Consider the following 22,778-nt stretch of genomic DNA (forward strand, 5'->3'; position numbering starts at 1 on the left):
CACAAAGGCAAGCATTACAGGAGACCAACTTCAAACCAGATTCTAGAGGACCAGGCGTTATGCCTAGTTTGGATATGCTTCAAAACAATGGGGGGAAACATAGCAGCGTTTTGCCTTTACCAGCTTCTAGCTAAGCTGGGGGCTGTCCCCTCGGCATCATTCCCACTTCCCTGCTCCCCCGAACCCCACAGATCAGTCTCCTCGTGACCCTCCCCCCCCCCACCCCTCTCACCCCCGCACAAACTCAACACACAGACCAGACTCTCTGGCGCCACCTCAGGCCGTTCTCACTTAGAGCCCCAACTGTTCAACCTCACATAGTTCTTTACTTTTCCTGTCTCCAAATTACAACCCCAGGAACCCAATGGATTCCAGGTGTTTGCAAATTTAAAGTATATGATTTCTGTTCTTCTTCACTTCTTAGGTCAACTGGAGTCTGAACCTTCTATTTCTATATACCCATTACCATTACAAAAAGGAAGGAAAAAAACTAGAAGAAAAAGTGTCAATTGCCACATAAAAAAGAACACCCAATAGCTACCCCAACAGTTATAAAATATACAAAATATATATAAATAGTGTGTGTGTGTGTGTGTACACCCATCATTTTTTTAAGGATGTATGCACACACACGGATAGGAAAGACAAAGAACTCAGCATGGCTAGATGCTATCCAGTGTTTGCATAGGATAACAAATAAAATGCATTCAGTCATTTTAAAATGTGTGTCTTTGTCATGCATTTTTGCTTTCAATATGGACCCTCCATGCTGCCAAGGTTCAGAGCCAGCGGGTCCCAGACAGAACCCATGCAACCACAGGAAGATATGACTGTAACAGGCTGGGGGAGAGTGAAGACCAGGACCCTCTGGATCTGCAACATACGTTCAAGTTTTTCAACCCAACGGCCTTTGCAATTTGTAATCTGCACCTTAGGTGATTTTATCATATTATTAAGAGCCCCCATACAGACACATGAGGCAAAAATTGGTTATATCCTCTTTTAAAACAAGTGCTTTCTTCTGATGGAAGATGAAAAGGAACAAATTCCCCAGCAGGGGTTGCTGGTGTTGTTGTTGTTACTATTATTATTACTAGTTTCCTTTAGGACACGGACCCCTTTCTTTCTATTTTTAGACTTCAGAAGTCTAATCAACCAAGATGTGAGTTCACAAAAAATTAATTTTTAGTAACAATATTACATGAGCTAAGAAGATAGAGCAGAGAGATGGCTCGACTACTTAATATTAACTGAATTCCTTGCCTTCTCTCTTGACTCTGTCTCTAATTACTGGAAAAGATCATCCTAAGATGAAGAATGAAAGGGAATGGGAATGAAAGGAAGAGAAACACAGAGGAACTAAATCACCATTTAGGCTACCTCAAAGGATTCTGTAATTACACGGAAAATTATTTCATTTTCTATGGTCTTTCAAAAACAAAAACAAAAACACTCTCATTTGCCAACACCTTCTTGGAAACTTACAGAACAAGCCACTAAGTATTTGTAGGAATTCCAAGAGTAGATACTGTGGGGTGGGCACCAGCAGCAATACTTCCAGAACCATGGCCACAGATGGCAAATATTTTGCTACCTCTCTTTTCCATGTAGTCAGTCAGGCAGGCAGTCAAAGAACTTCAAACATCCCTTCCCAATCACTCGAGTGCCAACCAGTATTACACAACATCTGTGTTAACTCTCAACTTTTTCCTGGCACCGTTTATCTTCAATCGTCTGCACTTCTGCACAAGCCCACTAACCCGAAAACTGAGCTGGCTACAGGAGGCATCAACTCTCTGGAACCCATAATTCAGGGTTCTCCTTAATTTTGAAATGTTGCAGGCTTTAAGAAGTCCCTTGCCAAATGGTAATAACATACTTAGTTGAGAGTTGCTGTTTTCCTACAGTTAGATTTTTTTTTTTTTTTAATGTGCCCATGGACATGAATTCTGCTTAGGAAGTAACATTCACCTAAAAGTTAAAAAAAAAAAAATCTAAATCAATCAGAAGAAATAATAAATTGAAAAGCACTTTCTTCCCCCTCTTTAGTCAACAAACTGTTTCAGAACACACCATCTCAAGTTACAATAAACACAGAAATCATGGCATAGCTTTTACTCTTTAACTCCAAGTATTGCTCAGCTTATAACAGATGTATTATGAAACATGGCAAGAAGCACTGCAACAAGAAGAGGGTGGGAAAGAAATTTGGTACTTGATCATTTGAGATCTTGAGACCCAAAGCTATCAAACAAGGGCTCCCACAGCCAGGCTGATAGATCCCCACCCAATCCCACACCCGAAGACTTCAAAGACATTTTTTTAAAATACAGAATACAAATTCTTTATTAACAGGCACTAGAAGAAATAAAAAGAAAAAATCTCACAATTATAATTTATTGGGAAAACAATAAATTTCTTTTTTTTAAGTAAATGGCAAAATCAAAATATTTGTCTGTTCCTTACCTTGACAATATTCAAAGTTCCCTTTTTTCCGGCAGTCACCTATTACTAAACTCAGTGCTCTCCAAGTGTTTCTTTTGACAGATATCATTCTCCACCAATCGCTCTGCTAATTTCCTCTCTCCTTTTCTGACTGGGACAGATATTATGTTCACCAGCCCAGAGATCAATCTTTTCTATTGACAACAACAAAGGGAAAAAAAATGCATATATCACAACCAGTCTGAAGTATCATACCCGTCCACTTACACGATAATACTAGACCAGTTTTGTTTTGTTTGTATTAAGAAACAGACACAAACTCTTCTAAATTTTCGAAGAATCCAAGACAATCCCCATGTTCTCAGTTCCTATAAGGACATGCTCTAAAGGACTCTTAATTCTCCAGTCATCTGACTCAAAGCTAGACACATTCTGAACCTGACAACTCCTTTTCCTTTAAATCGGTTTAAAACATATGCACATCAATACCTTAAAAGAGTGTGTTAGCTTTCACCTTGTTCAAAAAAAAAATTAATCTGTCAGCTATTATGTTTTCTTTAGAAAATGCTTTGAAACATTACGTTTATTTTATTGTATGGAATTTTACATGCAAATTAAATTCTATTTCAAAACAAAGTGGTATCCATAGTGCTTCACCATTCTGAAATTTAAACATTGCCATTATTAGCTAAAAGAGTCTGTTTTACAACTGCTAATAGTCACAAATAATCTATGGAGTCAACTAGTTTTAAAATACTAGTAACAACAATTATTGGTGAATCATTTTACCAAATCAACAAACTTCTTCTACTTTCTCTTTTTCTCTAAAGAAATCCAAATTTTCTCATTTTTCCTGCTAGATTTGGCAGCTTTAGAATTCATTCATTCATCCATTCTCAAATATTTATTGAGTGCCTATTACTCACTCACTATTACTACAACTATGTGTAGAAAAAGGTATCACTATTTAATTCTAATAGTTTATGAACTATAACTCAAGTACAATCATATGCACATAAGGGAGGAACTCAGTAAATGTAAAGGAATAAAGATTTATAAAAGCAGTCTCAAAAAGTATTACTGAAGCTGTTGCTATTATTTTTTTAAGGAGCCAAAGTACTCCCTAGAAATTAAAATTGGTGAATATACTCTGATGTATATAAACAAGCAAATTGTACTTAAAAAATAAAAAATCAATGTCCTTTATAGGCCACATTATGATTCTGTATCATGCAATCAGTTGTTCCTTATTTCTTATGGTAAAAATTAAATAAACATTTAGGAAAAATACAGTAGTAGGCATTTCTTAGCTGAGATTGCCTTGAGACTCAGCAAAGATCACTAAAGACAATCAGCTGAAACTTGTGAACATTACCAGGTAACCTAATAAATGATAAAGCAAAGATTTCAGTAAGAAAATGACCAAAATACATGGATATGTGTACACGTATGTAAACAGTCAAATACCAGAGGTGAGGTGGGGTGCAAGGGAGGGAGACTGAAAGTAAATACATCTAGATGTCAAACGATTATTTCTGGAAGATGGAAATAGGGGTAATTTTCTACACAATCCTATTTCCAATGTTTCTATACTAAGGTAAAAACATTTTATAAATAGAGAATAAACAAATATTATGGGGAAAAGGAGAAAATAGAAATTTTTTTCGATGCAATGATATTTTGTAATATTTTGTGCTTCAGCAACCGCCAACAAAAGACATCAGAGAAACGGATAAAAGTGGATCTTGCCAGTGTGGGCCATAGTTAATGTCTCCACTGAACAAATGAAAGCGGCAAAGCACATACAAATCCCCTAGAGTCTGTTTCTTCCTTCTCATGGCTGCTAAATAGCACCTAATGTCTAGATTTATTAATAAAAAAGGTGTAGAAGATCTCTTTTGAGGCACATAAAATTACAATGTGGATAAACTTCCTTTGAAAGATAAATTTCTCAATTATAAATGATTCCCCCTCCCCCATGCAGAATATATTGTTTCACTTTTTAATTTGTGTCTATTTTAATCAGAGCATGCTGAAGTGAATGGAGAAAAGCTGGCAGGAAGGTAGTGTTACAAAATATTTTAAATGTGCATGTTTATAAATTCTTAAATGTTAACATGGCATAGAAATACACATTCAAATAATATACAATGCGAACCTAAAGTTACCCATGAGGATTTTCCCCACTTAACTAGTTTACATATGAAACACTGTATCACAACCAATAGAGTGACCCCCCCCCAAAAAAACAGAAGCTAATATTTAATTTTTTTTAAATAATGACTTTGGAGTATTAAGTTTGTGTTTTATACATCCCACACATTACAAAATGAAATAATAATAAAATAAGTAATGGTACTGGACACTATAAAATACACACCCAGATAGCAGTGATACATATCCCACACTAAAGTCTGTATCCCCCCACAAATGACAGTAATATGTCTCTCTCTTTAATAATTGCTTTGTTCGGATCCTCAGCTCTCCAGTTTGTTAAACACCATGATGAGGGGAACATACACCGAGAAAAGTTTAAAAGCTAAACTCCACCAAGGGTAGAATGCCTCAAACAATTTGTAGTTCTACAAGAGTGTTATTAAAAAGGCTCAACATGTTGTATTACCATGGAAATTGTGGAAAACATACATTCCCAAACAAATATTACTTTTTCTCAATGGTATGAAGTAATGAAAACCACATGTGTAAATCTGCGATCCGTGCAGTAGTTCAAGCTGCCGCTAATAGAAAATACAGAAAGTGAACTCTGCTATATAAAGGATTCTTGTTACAGAAATATAATGTGAAAACCAGATGCAGGCAGAAAACCTTAATCACAGATGGGAATGTAATCACTGGCATACAGAATACTTTTTTGATCAATCTTAACCATATGCACAATGTATTTATTTTCTAAGGAATGCAATAACTTGAGAGAACCTTCTATTTGAATTCAGTTAACCTCATATTTATAATGCTTTTATCTTACTCCCCCATCCCTTCAATGTGTACACAGAGCCAAGGTTTTAAAAGGAAGAGTTGCTAGCCTTGGCAAATCATTCTTGTATCAGTTTATCTTTCAAAAATTTAATAGGATGTAAAGACTACACACATCAGAATCAACCTCAAAAGAGACCAAGTGCAGTCCCCCATTAGAGTTTCTCAGGCCCCGCCAGGAATCCCTCCACTGCCTAAACACATTTCTCTAGAGAATCAGGTCAACATTTGGAGTAATTTTTCCTTTGGTCAATAATATGCATATAGTTATTCCACAAATGAACCTTTTTAAACACACTTCTTTATCAACCTGGACTGAATCAGACCTTAACTTTTCTCTTTCCTTTCATAAAAACATTTTATAGCAATAAAGATTGCTCCATTACATTAATAAAAATACAATTAGTTTTGTATTCCAAGGGGAACCATCACAAAAGGAACCTGTTACATCATATCTGACTTAGAAAAGATTATCTTAATAAGTACAGTCCCTGACACTGGATTGGAGCTTACCTTTGTCAAAGCCTCCATGATCTCATTGGTAGGACAATCCTGCTTCATCCCCCTGATCCGAAGTAGTGAACCAAGCACCACGTATGCCACACTTTAGGACACTCAATTTCCAACAGGAAGTGATTGGGATGTTATGTTATTTGGGTGTCCCTCATCATAGGTCACATGAACTCAACTTCACTATCCCAGTTACACAAGCTTCCTTAAGCTTCCATGACAAATTCATCCAGATTCTCCTCCTCTCTCCCAACTACTCATCCCCTGATACACCCACAGAAACACACAGTCCTCAGTCTTGTGCCATTCAGGTGTTCAAGACCCTCCATAATTTGGCACTAAGCTACATTTTCAGCCTCTGTTCCAACCACGCCCTTCCAGGATGGAGTTCTTTGCGGATAACACCCCACCCCCCACAGAATGCATCATCTCATCTTTATCGCTTTGTCCATCAACCTCAGGCCTCTTCCTCAGACTGCTGCATGCCCAGCTCCTTCTCAGACTCAGGTTTCATTTAAGTATAACCTTCTCAGAGTTGATTTTCCAGCCACCCAAAACAAAGTCTCACCAACACCACCAGCACCCTCATCATTCTAACACTGATGTTCAACTGTCATCATTGTATTTAACACCATGTGGAATAACCTTATTAACATCTTTATTGTCTGTCTCCCTCCCCCATCCCTAAACTGTGAGCTCTAAGAGAGCAGTGGTCTTGTCTGTTTTGCTCATGATTCTATCCCCCATACTTAAAACTGTATTTGGCACATAGTAGTAGCCCAAAGAAAAAGAATAAAACAAATGAAATCCACCTACTGAAATGCTATAAAGCCCGACTCAATCACTGTGGTCTTCATAGACCTTTCCCTGACCACTCCTGGGTCCATGATCACTTTCTCTTCTTTAAATTGATGGCATTTATGATCCAAATCAGGCTGAGCAGCCTTTCCCTGCCAGACATTGTTCACCCAAGCCCCTTCCCACCAGTACTGTACATACCTAAGCCTATATGGGAACCACCCAGGGCATCCTGGGCTGTGAGGGACACCATGATTAAGAACTGCAGCCTAAGTCCACACAACCTACAGGAGTAAATGCACTGCAGTGGTTTTTACACATAGGCTCATCTCCTAACTGTGTTTAGCGATTGAGTTTCCTGTTTTAAGAAAATGATCTTACCTTAGTCTCTCTCGTTATGCCTTCAGACCTACCCTGATGCACTTTACTCATTCTATTACAAGGGCCACAAGGGAAGGGGGCCATGTTTATTCAACGGTCTTCATAGCCAGCGCCTAGCACAGTGCCTGGCTCACAGAAGGTGTGCACTCAGCAGTTACTAAATAAATGATAAATACTATCTAGTCTTTCTTCAAGCCCTTTTCTCTAACAGTGATAAAGCATTATTTTAGAATCCTTCAAATACTACTTTATGGAATAAATTAATCAGAAGGCAGGTGTATGATTTGTTTTTAGCGTCAAATCGGCAATGCAAGATGACCCATGAGTTAACCAACCAGGGAATTTTAAATAGAAAGCAGCTCTTAAATACCTCCTCTCTGTTACAGATATAATTTAATTTCCAATAAAACAAAATATCCTAAAATGACTGTGGCCTACACATACTAACCACTTAAGAGTCCACTGCATGCATGTTCTGGCAGGCTGGAATCTCAGCTTTTATACTTACTTATCAGCTATTTGACCTTGGACAAGTCACTTAACCTCTCTAAGCTTCAGATGTAAATCTCTAAAGTAGGATAGTAATACCTAACTTACCAGGATGATATGAAGATAAGAGAGAATACTTATCAAGTGTCTATCTTAGGGCCCCTAGTGCAAGCACTGTTTTATCCCAGGGGCTCAGAGCCTATCATCGGATAGTAGAAAGCTGGTAATGCCTATTCTAATATTATGGTTTAAAGCATTAAAATAAAAGCATTAGATCACTACTCAAAAATGACCTAGTACAATAATTTTTCCTTTTTGAAAGTCACTACTGTACGAATAGTGATAAAAATATTTATGATCAGTCAACAGTTCCAAAATATGTGGAACTAAACCACAGGTCCTAAAACATTTTGCAGTAAAAAGGAAAAAATACCACAAACTAATGTTTTGTGATTTAATTTTTTTTTTTTTAACTCCTCTAATTTCATCTGTGGCAGATCATCTCTGGGGGATAAGAGAAGAGAGAACCAATTATTTCCAAAGACTGATTTCTCCAAATAAAGGCATCTATTCCATGCTGGCAACTTTCACGTGAAAGAAAAATGGAATTTAGAAAAGTGTCTGTGTTCATGGCAGATGGTCACACATAGCAGAAAGGAGGTGTACAATCGTCCTGCGGCAGACATGGTCTGGCTGCTGCCGCTCCTCATCAGTTAACATCTCTCTCCCCGCCCTTTTCTGCCTACTGCACCCCCCACCCTGCCTCAGAAACTTACAAAACTGTGGTATTTTTTATATTCTAAACAGTAACTTTTCTTAGTAACAAGTCTTGATAATTTTCCATTTTAACTTTAGTATAATTCCCACCTGCAGTCTGTGTGGTTGGCCCTGTTCATGGGCGAAATTCCTAGGTGGTAGGATTTGAAGACTTCAGGAGAGTGGTACTGAGTTCTAGAACAGAGAAGCCTGGGAGTCAGAGAACCTAGGTCGGGACCTTGCCCCAGCACACATGCAGAGTGACCTCCGGCAAGCAATGAAGCCTTTCCGAGTGATTTACAAAAAGAGTTCCCTTCCAGGTGAGGTTTAATTGAGACAATATGTGAACCTCACTCCGAGAAGACCTCCAATATGCCTCCTCCCCATGCATATCTGTCCAAAACTGCTCCACCACCTTCGTTGAGAAACTGAAGTCTGCTCTTCTGAAATGATCTTGTCCAATGGAAATGTGAGCTGGAAGGAGAAAATGACACTTTTCACTCACTTCCACATTCGGAGTCCCAGAATTGTGGGGGGCAATGGATCTGTCATACTACCCAGTACCTTCCCTGGTTCTAAGGCGAGTTCATCAAGCAGCAGAGAAGTTGGGATCTCATACAATGACAGGGATCAGACCAGAAAACAGACCTGGGCCACCAAAGGACAGAAGACAGCCCCTGGCAACTAAGGGATAACCTAGGGGCATCTGGGAGAGGAGAAGCTGGGAGCCACTAACATGGTTTTTAGCCCTGTTGGGCCCCTGATCAAAGGACAGTTCCAGCTCATAAATGTCTATACACACAATATTTTCCTTACAATTTCAAGGGAGCTCATCCTTTACAAAAAGCACATTTGTGAACTTCAGGGTAAAGAAGTAAAATAAAACATGTAGAGATGTGCATATATGAATATGCAAGTGATCTGACCCCTTCACAGTTTGCCTGGAGCTGATGGTGCACCTGGGGTTCATTTTGTTTTGTTTTGGTTTTTTGGTTGCTGAAACTTACAAGCCAAACTGTAGCGGCAATAAATTGTACTTTCTATGGTAAGAGAACACAATGAAAGGGAACATCAAACAGGGCCAGACTCTCCATTAAGTATTTGCTGAATGAAGGTGACAGAGCAGGAACATCCAGAGAGAAGAGAAGGTCCTACAGGGGGTTTCTAGAAGAGTGGTAGGCAGTTCCAGAGTGGTCAGGTCCAAGTCTAAGAATAAGCGAGACTTTATTAATGGTTACACTCCATACATATCACCTCATGGAATTCTCATGACAGCCTTATGAGGTCATGCCATGATTATCCAGATGAGAATTAGTTCCAGATGAACAGGGGGAGTAGAAGCAGATTCAACAAGTAGTACAGTACTTGGGAGTTAGGCCCCTTCCCCTCTACACTCCACACTGTCTTTGGCAGGGAAAAGAGAAGCATCACTTTGTCCCCAAAGGGCAGAGTCCCAGAACCAGTCAGTCCCAGCCTGATACTGCAGTCTCTAACTTTACAGTGAGTGAAACAGGTACAAGATTTACAAAAGGCTCAGAGGACCAAGGGGACATACAAGTCTCCTTCCAACCACCAAGACCCGGCCCCCACTTTCTTCCCCAAAGTAACTACTACGGTCAGATGCTTGTACATATCTCCACAAGTAGAAATGTATGTATACTTTTCTGGACAAATGTAGCATACTGTACAAACTGTTCTGCTCCCTGCCTCTCCCATTTCATCATATATCTCAGGAATTATTCCATATCAACACATATAAATTGGTCTCATTCTTTTAAACACTATAAAATGATTTTTATGCTGAGGTCCTTTTTTGACTGCCTATGATTAATTCTTATCAAGCACAACTGACAACAGAGGAAAACAGTCTTAAAACATTCCATTCTGACAGATTTTATAACAAAACCACAAACTCCAAATTTGGTTAAATTTCAAAAAGTAGAAAAGAAAAAAAAAGGGGGGGACACCTGGGTGGCTCAGTCAGTTAAGACTCTGACTCCTGATTGCGGCTCAGGTCATGATCTCGGAGTCCTGAGATCAGGCAGGCATCGGGCTCCCTGCTGGTCAGGGAGTCTGCTTCTCCCTCTTCCCCTCTCCCTCTACCCAACCCAACTCGTGCACGTGCATGCAACTCTCCCTCTCTCTAAATAAATTAAATCTTAAAAAAAAAAAAAGATTCTCACCCTGTCCTTCTGCCCCTCCCCAGTCAAATCAATCAAGTAAAAAGGAACCACCAGGGTGTTCTCAAATTAAATGATACTGGACAAAACAAGGCGAAATACCCTGAAATAATATTATCTAGATGAAGGAGACCTAAAAGTCCCCAAACTGGTAGATTGTTGTTGTTGTTTTTTTCAATAACTAAAATCGCTTAAATAGGGGAGATGATTAGCAAGCAACTTACTCATAAAGATTTAATGCTGTCCTTTAACATATAAAAGGGATTCCTTTACTTTTCTAATAGGAGGCCTCTATTTTTAAAAAATCATGGTCCCTTATATAGGCAGTATTTTGTTTACCATGGGCTGACAGTAAAATAAATCAAAAGAAGTTTCCAATAACTCAACATTTTTGTGCTTTTATTTTCATTTTTGTTCTTTTAAAGTATATTTGAAAAACATCATTGCAATGAAAGTATATGGTCTACAGACAACATTTGGCGTAACTCATGAATGACTGTGGGTTCAAAGGCCCCTTGAAATAACTCTCACTCCCCCTCCCCACAAAGTCTGGGACACACTGGTTTATAAGCACACCTCAGCTCTTTAATTAGCTCCTCCTGACTCCTTACTCTCTGTTCCCTGCCTTCTCTCCTCTCTATGATGTTAGGATTGAAAGAAGTTTCATAAATTATCCCGTAAATAAAAGTTCAGTGTCTGAAAAATGCAAAATAGGCTGCTCTGGTAGAAAGTTAAGGGTCAGACCAAGCCCACCTGACCACTTTCTATTCCCCCACCGTGGCCCAGAGGTACCTACAGAAAAGGAAGGAATTTCAGAACAGGTTAAAATTCACGCAAGAAGCTAAATCATATAAGGCAGCCACATCCCAGAGAGATCAATAAAAATCCTCCATGCAACAACTACTCTTTAAGGAACACCTACCACTTGACAGCCCTATCACCATTTTCCAAAAGTAGCTAGACCACAGGAATCCCTGGGGCATGGATATACAAATGGGCTCTGAGGCTTCTTTCTGGAGGCTGTGCTTCTGAGTCACATGGGACTCTGGGTCTATGAGGAGTAAGGAAGCTGCTCCTTAAACATCCGAAGCGATTCTAAGTTCTTGCAAGCTAGGGGCGCCCGGGTGGCTCAGTTGGTTAAGCATCCAACTCTTGATTTCTTCTTGGGTCTCAGGGTAGTGGGATGGAGCCTGACATCGGGCTCTGTGCTCACTGGTGAGTCTGCGTGAGATTCTCTCTCTGCTCCAGCCCCCCTCATGTGAGCTCACATGCTCTCTCTCTCTCTCTCACAAATAAATAGATCTTTTAAAAAATAAATTAAAAAATTCTGGCAAACCAAGTGCATTGGACACCCACTCCAAGTTGTCAACTCTGCTTCCCTAAACTCACCCTATATCCAAGTTCTAATTATTATTCCTTTGCCATGCCTTTCACATCTGCCTCTCCCTTTCCCTCCCACAAACCCAATCCTGGTCATCCTGTTGCAGTATCTAAAACCTAAGCTGCTGCCACAAGCTTCCTGCTTGGCCTTGGCTTCCAGTCATCCCCCCATTCCGACCCATCTGACTGATCACAATCAAACCAACTCTTGAGAAACATGGCTTTAATTGGATCCATATGGGGTTTCCCCTTGTCTAGCACAACTTTTTTTGTTTTTACCTTGGTTTTATTGAGATCTATTTCACCATGGTATCCTTTCTCCAAAAGAAGTCCAACTAGAAAATCTAATATATAAAGCAATTTGTCATAAAAGCAGAACTATTCTGGCTCCCCAGTGCTAAGACCAATGAACGGGTGTGAACCCAGGCCAGGCACCCTTCATGCCCAGTCCCACCCTGAGGGGTCCCATAGGACAGAGTTTTAAAAACTTCTGGCTGCCTCAGAAGTTAAAGGTTAAATCAAAATGCTTCATATCCAAGACACTGAGGATCTTCCTGCTTATTTGCCAATAATCACCCATGGGTCCTTTTTGATACAGCCACATTCTTCAATTTATTCTCTCTCCAACCCCACTCACCCTACCCCAACAGTCCTCCGAAAGCCTCTTCCACATCTGGCTTTCTGCACTCCACATTTCTACTTTATAACTGCCCACAAGCCCATTATAATAACTTAACTTTGATAAATCCTGTCTTAAGACAAGCTGAAATTCCAACTCACTCCCCCCTCTAAAAATCTAATTTACTATACCATTTAATTGGTTAAGCCATTAAGCCTCACCTCACCAGCTTATGTAGCAATTTTATTCGTCCTGAGTTTATCATTCAGTGGGAATTAAGTACACACAGAATTATATGTATACCCACTATACGTATACAGTATATGTGTATGCAAACCTACTACCTAGTCCATGTCTCCGTCTTAACACACTGCTTTACACATAGGAGATATTCATTAAATACTTATTAATTTATTAATTTACTTCTGATGGACAGCCAAGAGTAAAAATTTTTCTTTCAGATACTCGAAAAAGGGTCATTACCAGGACTACCCAAAGAGCATAGGCTTTTCTTTAAAAATAGGAAAATTGGGTTTAATGGATTGTTCATTTTACTGCTCTTCATTTATATTGTTCTATGATATTTTACACCCGCTCCCTCTAGCGAACTCAAAGCTTGCCTTGGACAACTCAGTGGAGATGGTCACATTTATTTAGACCTGAACAGACCTACCTATCCTTATTTAAACAAAAGGATGTGAATTCATTGTCCACGTTTGTTTCCCATCAGAGGTCAAATGTGGATCTCATCTCTAAATAAATCTAGCTCGAGAGGAGAATGAAAATGTGTGACAGGTAGGCAAAGGGGTTAGGTGGGAAAGAATACTTGTCTGACACATGATAAAAGTTACAGAATCCTAACAGTCACTTAAAAAGAACGCTTTCACGGGAAAGAAGGATTACTATGTCAGTCTGATAAACACCACAGTTCCAGTCCCAATATCATCTGCTGTTCTTCCCAGCTGTGTTTGCTCATCACTGTGTACATAACATATACATAGATTCAGAAAATAAACTAGCAGTCTTTCATGACCTGTCTTACAGCTCACATCTTCCTAGATCTTGAGGTTAGGGAAAGGAGTACAGTACATCTAGTTTTAACCATGAAGGCCAACCCACTTTCTAAGACATTGTCTTCAGAGCACAACTTGCACCATGCTTACGACAACCACTGGGGGATGACTTTCCAACTACGGATATTCTCTTTGCCACGGGATGTGCGTTTGAAATGCTCTCTGTAATGCTGCTGTGCTGGTTCCCCGCCCCCCCCCCCCAACTCCACACCAGCATCTGCAGGTACCATGCCCTATCTACTTTCCTAATTATCTCTTGTATTTCCTCCTTGAGTATCCCCAGGGGCACTCCCCAAAAGTCTAGTGGAAGGGACTTCCCAAACACTCTTTATAACAGCATCAGACAGATCGTTTTCTCCCTGAGTGCTCTGCCCATTGCCTCTAGCTCATCCCTGCTCTGGCTTGGCTTCCTCTCATATTATTAGTGCCTACCTAGCTCTTGAACTTCTTTAGACAAACTGCCATTACATCTCAGGGGATCTTCTAATTTCTCTGAAGCAATATTCAATACAGTCAAGTTAGGTACCAACTAAGAGCTCACTGCATACATACTTTGAAGACATTCTCCTTGGTGGCAAAAAAACAAGAACCACTTCAATTTGGCCTCTCACGATCCTTGACTGCCAACACACACATCTTCTACAACCTATGAAGCAACAGTAATTCCTGTGGCTTCCATTTGTAGTGACAGATGAAAATAACACTACTTCCAAGTCCTGCCAATTGCAGATAGTCCTAGTCAACAGCAGAAGTTTCTACTACCATCTTGGATGATGACAAGGTGCTCTCCTTGGTCAAATCAGAAGTATAAGAATGCCATTGCCTCTAAGTTCTAAAGAAGTCCAGCTCTATGTCATTATTAACAATTTCACAAATTAGGATTAAACTTCCAAATAATGTCTAAACTGTGTACAAACTAAAGTATGAAATCAAAGTGTTACTGGTAATAATTGGGCTTTTAAAATCAATAGCAGACTATTTCTTCAGACAGTGCAATAGGACAATTTCAGTCTTTCTTACTTAAAAACTGATTCCTCACCAAATGATAATGTGTCTTTGTTCATTTAAATAAGCTGTTACTTACCAAGTTCTCTCCAAAAAATGGCTTAAAGAGGCCATTTTCTAAATTTCCAAGTGACTTACGTCCAAACCTTGAGAGAATGGGGTAGGGCGAATGCCTAGGAAGCACAACCAAACCCCACCATGCTTTAGCTTCTAGTCCCTCACCCCTGCCTCCAAGCACCAAGTTGTTGTCGAGCAACCATGAGATGAAAGCATAAGGACTATTTTCCTTGACCAAAACCTGAAATTTTTAGTTCCTTCTCACTGCATAAACACACTCATGCCTTCTTCATTCACCTTTTAAAAAGGTATAACTAAAATTTCAGACAGTCATCGAAGATCCAGGATGGCTGTGGAAAAAATGGCTCCCTGTTCTCAATGCCACTTCTTTATAATGGAGAAGAGTAAGGAGATAATGATGTTCTATACTGGTTCTATTTCCCAGTCATATGGAGACTAGGAGTGCCCCCGCCGCCACCCGCTCAGAATTAAAAATTAAGGATTTTTTTTTTCATTCACCTAACCATGGGAAGTTCTTGAAAGCCTACTCCCAGCATCACACAGAGACTCATACATATGAGAGTTGAGAAACCCAAGGATCACTGAATCTCCCTTCATTTCACTTCTGAAGAATTCACCAGAAGGGTGGCATGCATCCTGGGCCATGTAGCAAAACAGTGGCTGAACAGGAAAGGGAACCCCAGTTTACCCATTACTCTGGGGAATGCACACACACCGTGTCTTTCTTTTTACATTACATAACTACACCTCCAAGCTCCAAATGGTGCAGAATCCCTCTCCTCCTAAGAAATGACCAGGAAGTTGGACTTGGCTGAATTGGGAGATGTAGAGATCAAAATAACAGCATGACCAACTGAGTTGAGGGACACTGGGCGGAAGACAACTCGAGAGTGCCAAATGAGATCAAAAAGGGAATAGCCTGATTCCTCATGGCTTCGATGTAGGGCAGGAAGGTGGTATTCTGATGAGGGAATAGAATTTAGTAATGGAAAAGCCGGGATTAGGAGGCTATAGACGGGCATACTCTTGGGTGTGTCCAAGGATGGCTGTCAGCTGTGATTCCTAGGCTGGGGCGAGGGCAAGAAGAAAACAATGGATGCACGGATCATGGCTGTTAAGGAGAATATTAAGCCAGGTATTCAGAAAATAAGCCTCTAATTATTCAAACTCGGGAACAAAGTAGGTAATTGAGTTGGGGAACACAAGGAAATCTCAGTTTTCCATAGTGAGGCAAAAGGCCAAGCCAGGAGAGCAACTACATGCAGTCTTCGAAATGAAGTGAAATGCTGCTTTATAATTTACTTAAAAATCAGCGATGACAACGTAGGGGAGGGTGAACTCCAGGCTCATAGTAGGTCTCCAATATGTGTCAGTTTCTCTTCTCTCTCCGAAGACAAACAACTAGGTGGCAGCCCTTGAAAGCCCAGAGCACACTCAGAAGTGGTCTATGACCCAGCTGTTAAAAGATTAATGAATCTAGTCAGTCAATCACATTCCCTAAGGCACTTAGAGGTGCTGAGATTGTGGGACAAATGGGAAATTTTTCCATTTGTGTGCTCATTCAACAAGATCTATATTCTCAAGGCCCTAGTCACCCAAATAGTGATTTGCTTTAGAGAGCCCGACCAATATGAAATCTCTAAAACAAACGCCTGCTTGATTCCCTCATGGACTGCATTGTGAGGTAATCTCAATTAGAACTATCAAAGTAGGGGGGCGGTTTAAAAGTAGGTCTCTTACAGTCCCCTGAAAAGGTTAGTGGTTCTCAGCACCATTGACGGCTCAAACCTTCTTCAAACAGGAGGGTCTCATGCCTTAAACCTCAACCATGGGGCATTACTGCATCAGTGGTTCCCCTATCTGAGCCTGGACATCACTTTTTAAAGCCAAGAACATTGTGAAGAGTCGCAAGAGGCTCCCCGCCCCCCCCAACCCACCGCCCCAGCCGTTGCCGCCTTATAAAGTACTAAGGCATCCATGCTGAACACAGCTTCAGCACAAAACAACTCATTAGAAGATCACATCCCAAAATGATGGGGCTGTCTCTGTGAAATAAACTTTTCTTACACCGATCTGTGATTCGGCACCATTTCTCGAGAATGGCAGAGTACTTGGTGCTGTGTCTCTGAAAGATATGCCAGCACAATATGTCACAATTTGGCTTCAAACTGGAAATTACGTTGCTTAAAAGCAGTATTCGTTGGCTGGTCACATACATGGGATCACAGGTACACACACTCACTACTGTTCTTCAAACTACCACTTCTTTTCAGTTGGTGGTGCAGAGGACACATTGCATGTGTTAATATCCAGCCTCCTCCTGTGTCCCAAGGTCTGTCTTCCCCTTAATCCATCCTGGGGATACTCTGAGTTTAGCTGTGCAGAGTGTGTCTGGCCATTCAAGTGTGAAGCCACAAAGCTACATAGCCTCCAATTGATCCTAAGCAATGACCACGTCTCAACCTGGACAACTTACTATAGCCACAAGTCAACCCAACAGCAATGTGGATAGAGTCAACATTGAACCCAATCCAAATTTCATCAGTCTTCTTTCTACCTTAATTCTCTATGCCCAGTTTTACATGGGTAGCAATGCCATTCATTTCCTTATTAAAGGGATGAAGTATTATTTTTATTACGATTATTTAAGATGTGTTGGAGTTTTCTTCTTCATTAATACTAGATGATTTACAAAGAACTTGTCTTTCCTAGAAATGTCACTAGTAAAATGCATCCAATTTTTCTCTAATGTGGTGCTTTCCCTGTCCATAAAACTTATTTGATTAGCAGTACTATAGAAGCTAAGGCTTTTGTATGCAGGCACTCAAGCATAATTTAATCATTTTATTTAAGCATGAAAAAAATTATTCTGAAAGCCCTGTTAGGTAAAATATCCCTGATTAGTTTAAACTTACATTTGCAGGTATATTAAAGGTGAAATAAATCACAGAATGCTCAGTATGCAACAGAATAGTGTTAACTTTGTTATAATAGTCAGCAGTAAGTTAAAAATTGTAGTATTAGAGAATGCAAGGAATAGCTATCTCGCTTTAAATAACTACATTTAAACAAATTATTTAAAAATAAATTTTGCTTTGTGAACCCTTTTTATATTACCAGGATTGTCACCTATGGAAACCTCTTCCATAGTCAAACAAGATGAGGTCCTAATTGCATAATACCATTTATCTGCGGAGGATAAAAGTGCCAACAAATGAAAATGCACATTAAGCAAGAGACTGTCAGAATAGAAAATTGTCTTTTTTTTATTTTTTTATTTTTTTTTGTTTTTTTGTTTTTAAATAACCCACTCACACTAACAAAAGACTGCAGTAGCTTCCAAATTATAGGCTGTTATTTTTAGTGGAAGTAGTTCAATATTCATATTGGAGCAGATGTAGCAGTTTAACAAAACAGCTCTTCAAATCCTGCACAAATTGAAAACAGGAAAACTGATTGCATTTTCTCTTATCACTTTCCTTTTCTGAATTGACACTTTTGGCCTTCTGAAAATTTACACATGGCTTTCATCTCAACAGCACCTGCTGATCAAATAGAAACCTAACATTTTCATGAAAATGGTATAAAGGACTAGTTTTGTTCTAAACACTGCAAAGGGCATCAGTTGCCTACTTAATGGCAACAATTGCTGTGTATAAAGCATATTCATAATAGTTTTATATTTTCATTAAACTTTTTAAAAAATATGTTAAGTCCCTTCTGGGTTTGTTTTTCCCATACTCACTTTTGTATGACTCAAATTTCTTTGACTCAGTTCTGCCTAATACTTACTTGTATTATGCAAAGACTATGCAAAATGTATAAAAGGGACGATTATACTAAGAAGATAAGGACAATACTTACTATCTTCTCTGCCTCTGCTTGGAATATACACATGTTTATTTTTACATATTACTGTCTATGCACGTCTATGCGCATAAAATATATACATCCCATTTTTGTTTTCCGCCCACCAAAAGAAAACAAGAAACAAAAAAGTCAAAGTCAGGCTCTATTTTGGAAGGGGCCTTACACATTCTTTTTATCAGATAGAGCTTTAGCAGGTGCTTTAACGTTTGAGTACCCCAAACTTGGGAAGAACAGTTCTAACTAAAGATAAATCTTGAAAATGGGTATTCTTATATGTAACATGTGCAAGATTAACAGCTAGGATGCTTCTCAGACTTTTCAATAAAAGTGCTCCACAAATTTCTCCGTAACATCCAATTCTGGGTAAAATTAAAGATGCTCCTAAGACACGCTACCTGTCAGTTTCTTAGCCAAAAGAGCTCTACCCCTTCTGAAGGATTCTGGGCTGTCCATTCCCATTCTGCCAGGGTGATAAGGTAACCTGAAGGCAGAAATGACATACAGTAATTTATGTGCCACTCTGACCAGTTGGTCTGTGAATTTCAGTGTTTCATCATGCTCACTGAGGCAACAGCAAACCTGAAATGTCAATATGTTCAGTCAATGGAAGTGAAATAATGGGACTCTATTGTCTTACCCAATCGATCTGCCGCTGTCAACAAGGAAACATGCCCCCCACCCAGGCTTTAAACAAATTTTAATTAGGCTTTTAGTTACTGGATCATATTTACCTATGAAAACACCTATCTTAATGATGTGTACGAGGCAAACAATAATTTTTTTCACTTTTATCCATTTTAAGAACATTACAAAGTTGACACTGTAATTTTCTGAAATACACTCATGAGTCAATAAAACATTTTTTTTACTCTTCTTTTTTTAAACCCACTCCAAGGAAAAAATTCCATGTTTCAAATCCAAAACACAACTCTACCCAACAGCGTCAGAATGATGTTTTTTTCTCTAAACCATGTTGAAACCATACTATCAAATTGATTAACTGCATATTAAAAGTAGTCTTCATTTGCTTTTCTCACTCATTCAAGTACCACCGTTAGCATCAGTTCAACACCCATTCAAAACAAGTCACACAAAACCCAACATGAATGATCAATTCCAAAAGCCACTACCCTTTCTGCTCAGTTTATCAATCCGAAACATAAGGGGTAAATGAAACTCATGTTAAAATAAGGGAGATGGTGCTGAGAAGGGCAGGGGGTGGGGGCTGAAGAGGAAAGAAGACCTTTCAGTCAATTTCGCATGGCCCTTCCCTGTACCAGGAAAGAGACAGGCTCACCTTAAAATAAAAATTAAAATAAACTAATCAAGTTGTTAAGCAGCTTTTTCTCTCCCCTCTTCATCTAAAGGCTTCAGCGTTCAGTCAATAAATAATCTATTGTTCCCCCTTTATCGAGTCTCTTTAAACCTATTCGGACTGGCAAAACTAAACCCAATTAAAGATAAGGCCCTCCGGTAATCTCACCTCGGTGAGTCCTGTCTGGATAGCAGAGGTGATGGGAGATAGCGTCCAGGCCAGGACTGATGCCTCCTCCTCACCCCGCACAACAAAAGGCAGATTTCTCTTTCTCCCTCTGCTAATCTTTAAATGTAAATTCTCTCCGCCAGCTAAGAGGAGCGACAGATAACATGTTACATCTTCACTTCTCCTGGTCTTATCGACTTCTGAATCATTTGGAAAGGGAGAGAGGGAAAGAGAAAAGCAGCTTCCCCACTCCCCCCACCCCCCCCCTCCCCACCCCTCCTTCCTCCCTGCTCGCCTCCCCTCCCCGTTCACGGAGATTACCTTCTGGCAAAGGAGCGCAGGAGAGGCGGCCGCAGCCGAGGCGGCACCCAGACCGCGGCTTTGTATTCATTAAACACACATCGGAGCTTATCAGAAGTAAAAGGCTTGTCAGGATGGCACATTGTGTGTGAGTGAGTGTGTGAGCGCGGGAGGGAGAGGAGAGAAGCCAACGTGCATCAGGGTGATTACAATATCAGCAGGGCCCAGATGGAGGCAGGAAAATAAACAGAGGGTGCGTGTGAGACGGAGCGCGAGAGGGAGGAAAAGTGGGAGAGGGAGAGAGGGAAGAGGCACAGGCTGCAGGGAAGAAACCAAAAGGGATGGAGGAGGTGGGGGCTCGGGCCCCAGGATGGGGGCAGCAAGTGGGCGCGAGGGACCCCAAAGCTGGCCGAGGGTTGCTTACATCCCCCAAACTGCCCCTCCTCCAAGAAAAGGGGAGGAATCCAGACTAGCCAACTGCAGTTCCCCATTCCGGGGCCAGACTGAACATTTTGGAGGTGCTGTCAAGGTCAGAAGGGATCAAGAGCTCCCTTTTTGGCAGAGCATAACAATGAGACATTCACCATCTCACCTCCAGCCGAATTGCCACAATTTGCAAAACAAACCCATTTGAGCCCTCACAGCTGTTGCGCAGTCTTCCAGACCAACCACGAGTGTTAGTTCTTGTTCCTCTCTTTTTCTGGCCCCAGTACTCTGAAATTCCACCCCTCCCCAACCCACATCAACAGATAGAAAATATCTTTCCCTGGGCTTGAAAGTGTCCCAGCAGAAGACTTGTGCTGCCAGCATCACTGTGATAAGAAGGACCACTTGTGATTGTTAGCTACAGGTGACTCTTAGACACCTGCTCCACCTCCAGAAATTGTGTTGGGGGAGGGGGTTCCCTATGTGTACATCTGAGAGTCTATTTTGGAAGTGGGAATTTGAAATTGAGGCAATCAATCTTGGCCTGAGCTGCTTCACAGCTCCTCACCCACCCAGAGCCCGAGAATCAATCAGAAAACAAGCAAGAGCTAATGCTCCCCGGTCAGTCCAGAGTTCATCCTCCCACCCCAACAGGGTCAGGAGGGAGATACACCTGAGTAGTCCCATGGGAGCCCCTTTTCACTTTTAAATGCGCCCATCAGACAATCTGAACATCTGATCAGATCCTTAATGGAGTGCAGATAATGCAGCAGAGAAGGTTATTTTTATTGGGGGGAGGGGGAGTATTTGGTTGTGTTGTATTTCAAGGCACTGAAGCTTGGTTAAGAAGCTCTCACTGCAGTATGAAGAGCAAGTTCAGAACGAAGTAGCCAAAAAACTGCATAACTGTTCATGACATACACTGTAGCCCCAGCCGCAGTGAAACTTTGGGTTATAACATAGTTGATGCGTGGGTCTTGGTAAGGGACAAAATGGTAGAGGGGAGGGAAGCATAAAGCTAGTTAGTAGAGAAAAAGAAGAGAGTCTCTTAGAGACAAATTTGATGAGAGGCATTGTTTAATCAAGCACCCTCCTCCAAAACACTTAACCAAAAAACAGTTGTATGGGTAGTGGACTCCCCCCCCCCTCAGCCACAACACTCCATGCTCCCACGCCAAGAAGATAATTCAGAAAAATTTGATAGGTAAGGCAGAGTGAAAATAAGCTGGACCCGGGGGGGGGGGGGGGGGGGGCATGTGTGAAAAATCTTGTCATGCAATGAATGTCAGATAAAAAGGGGTCTGCCACAATCCTCCAGTAATCCAATAATGTAAACCCTGTGGTATCACTGAGACAAGAACAAGGTAATATTTCTCCATAAATCTTCAAAAAGTGACCAGGATCAATAGTAAGAGAGGGGTGCAAGGGTAGGAAGTAAGCCATTTGGCAGGGCACATTACAAAATCAAGTGAACTTTAAAGGGTGAAAATCGGCCATTCTAACATGTTTTAAATTTAATAATGGATTTCTGGAGTATCATTTTAGTTCTCATAAAAACTCACCTTTCACTTTTTCTCTAGCTGTTACAGAAAACTGCATTCAGAATAACCAGATGCAATCACACATACCTTCCTCTTTATTACATTTCAGTTAGATCAATTTGGACACAGACTACATGCAAATGCCTGTAAATCCGACACAACTCTAGGAAGTAAAAAATACAACTTACAAATGCTTACTGATTTTTCCATTACATGCTCTTTGGGGAAAAAAAATGCTATTTAAAAAAACAAAACAGGGCACTACTCCTTTCAAACCCAGAAAAGGCTTACATTTTTCTTTTAAAAGCATCCAAACACTAAGGGCATGAAGAAAACTGTGCAAAAGCTAATCTGTCAATGTCCTTATTTTGTAAATGCATAGTATTTCTATTACTACCTTGTTTGTTCATTGACTTTTGGCTCACAGTTCTAGAAAAGATCAACCAATTC

At 40.3% G+C, this 22,778-nt stretch overlaps 1 protein-coding gene across 1 annotated transcript in view; it reads right to left on the reverse strand.

Annotated features, from left to right (window-relative positions):
* Positions 1 to 20,504, reverse strand: part of RUNX1T1 (RUNX1 partner transcriptional co-repressor 1) — a 131,487-nt gene extending 110,983 nt beyond the window's left edge. The window contains 2 exon segments of the mRNA XM_027572929.2: positions 20,383 to 20,407; positions 20,409 to 20,504. Coding sequence (XP_027428730.1) covers positions 20,383 to 20,407; positions 20,409 to 20,504 — 121 coding nt within the window.
* Between the last annotated feature and the right edge of the window lie 2,274 nt (positions 20,505 to 22,778).

Source organism: Zalophus californianus, chromosome 4 (genome assembly GCF_009762305.2).
Source record: "Zalophus californianus isolate mZalCal1 chromosome 4, mZalCal1.pri.v2, whole genome shotgun sequence".
Lineage (NCBI taxonomy): Eukaryota > Metazoa > Chordata > Mammalia > Carnivora > Otariidae > Zalophus > Zalophus californianus.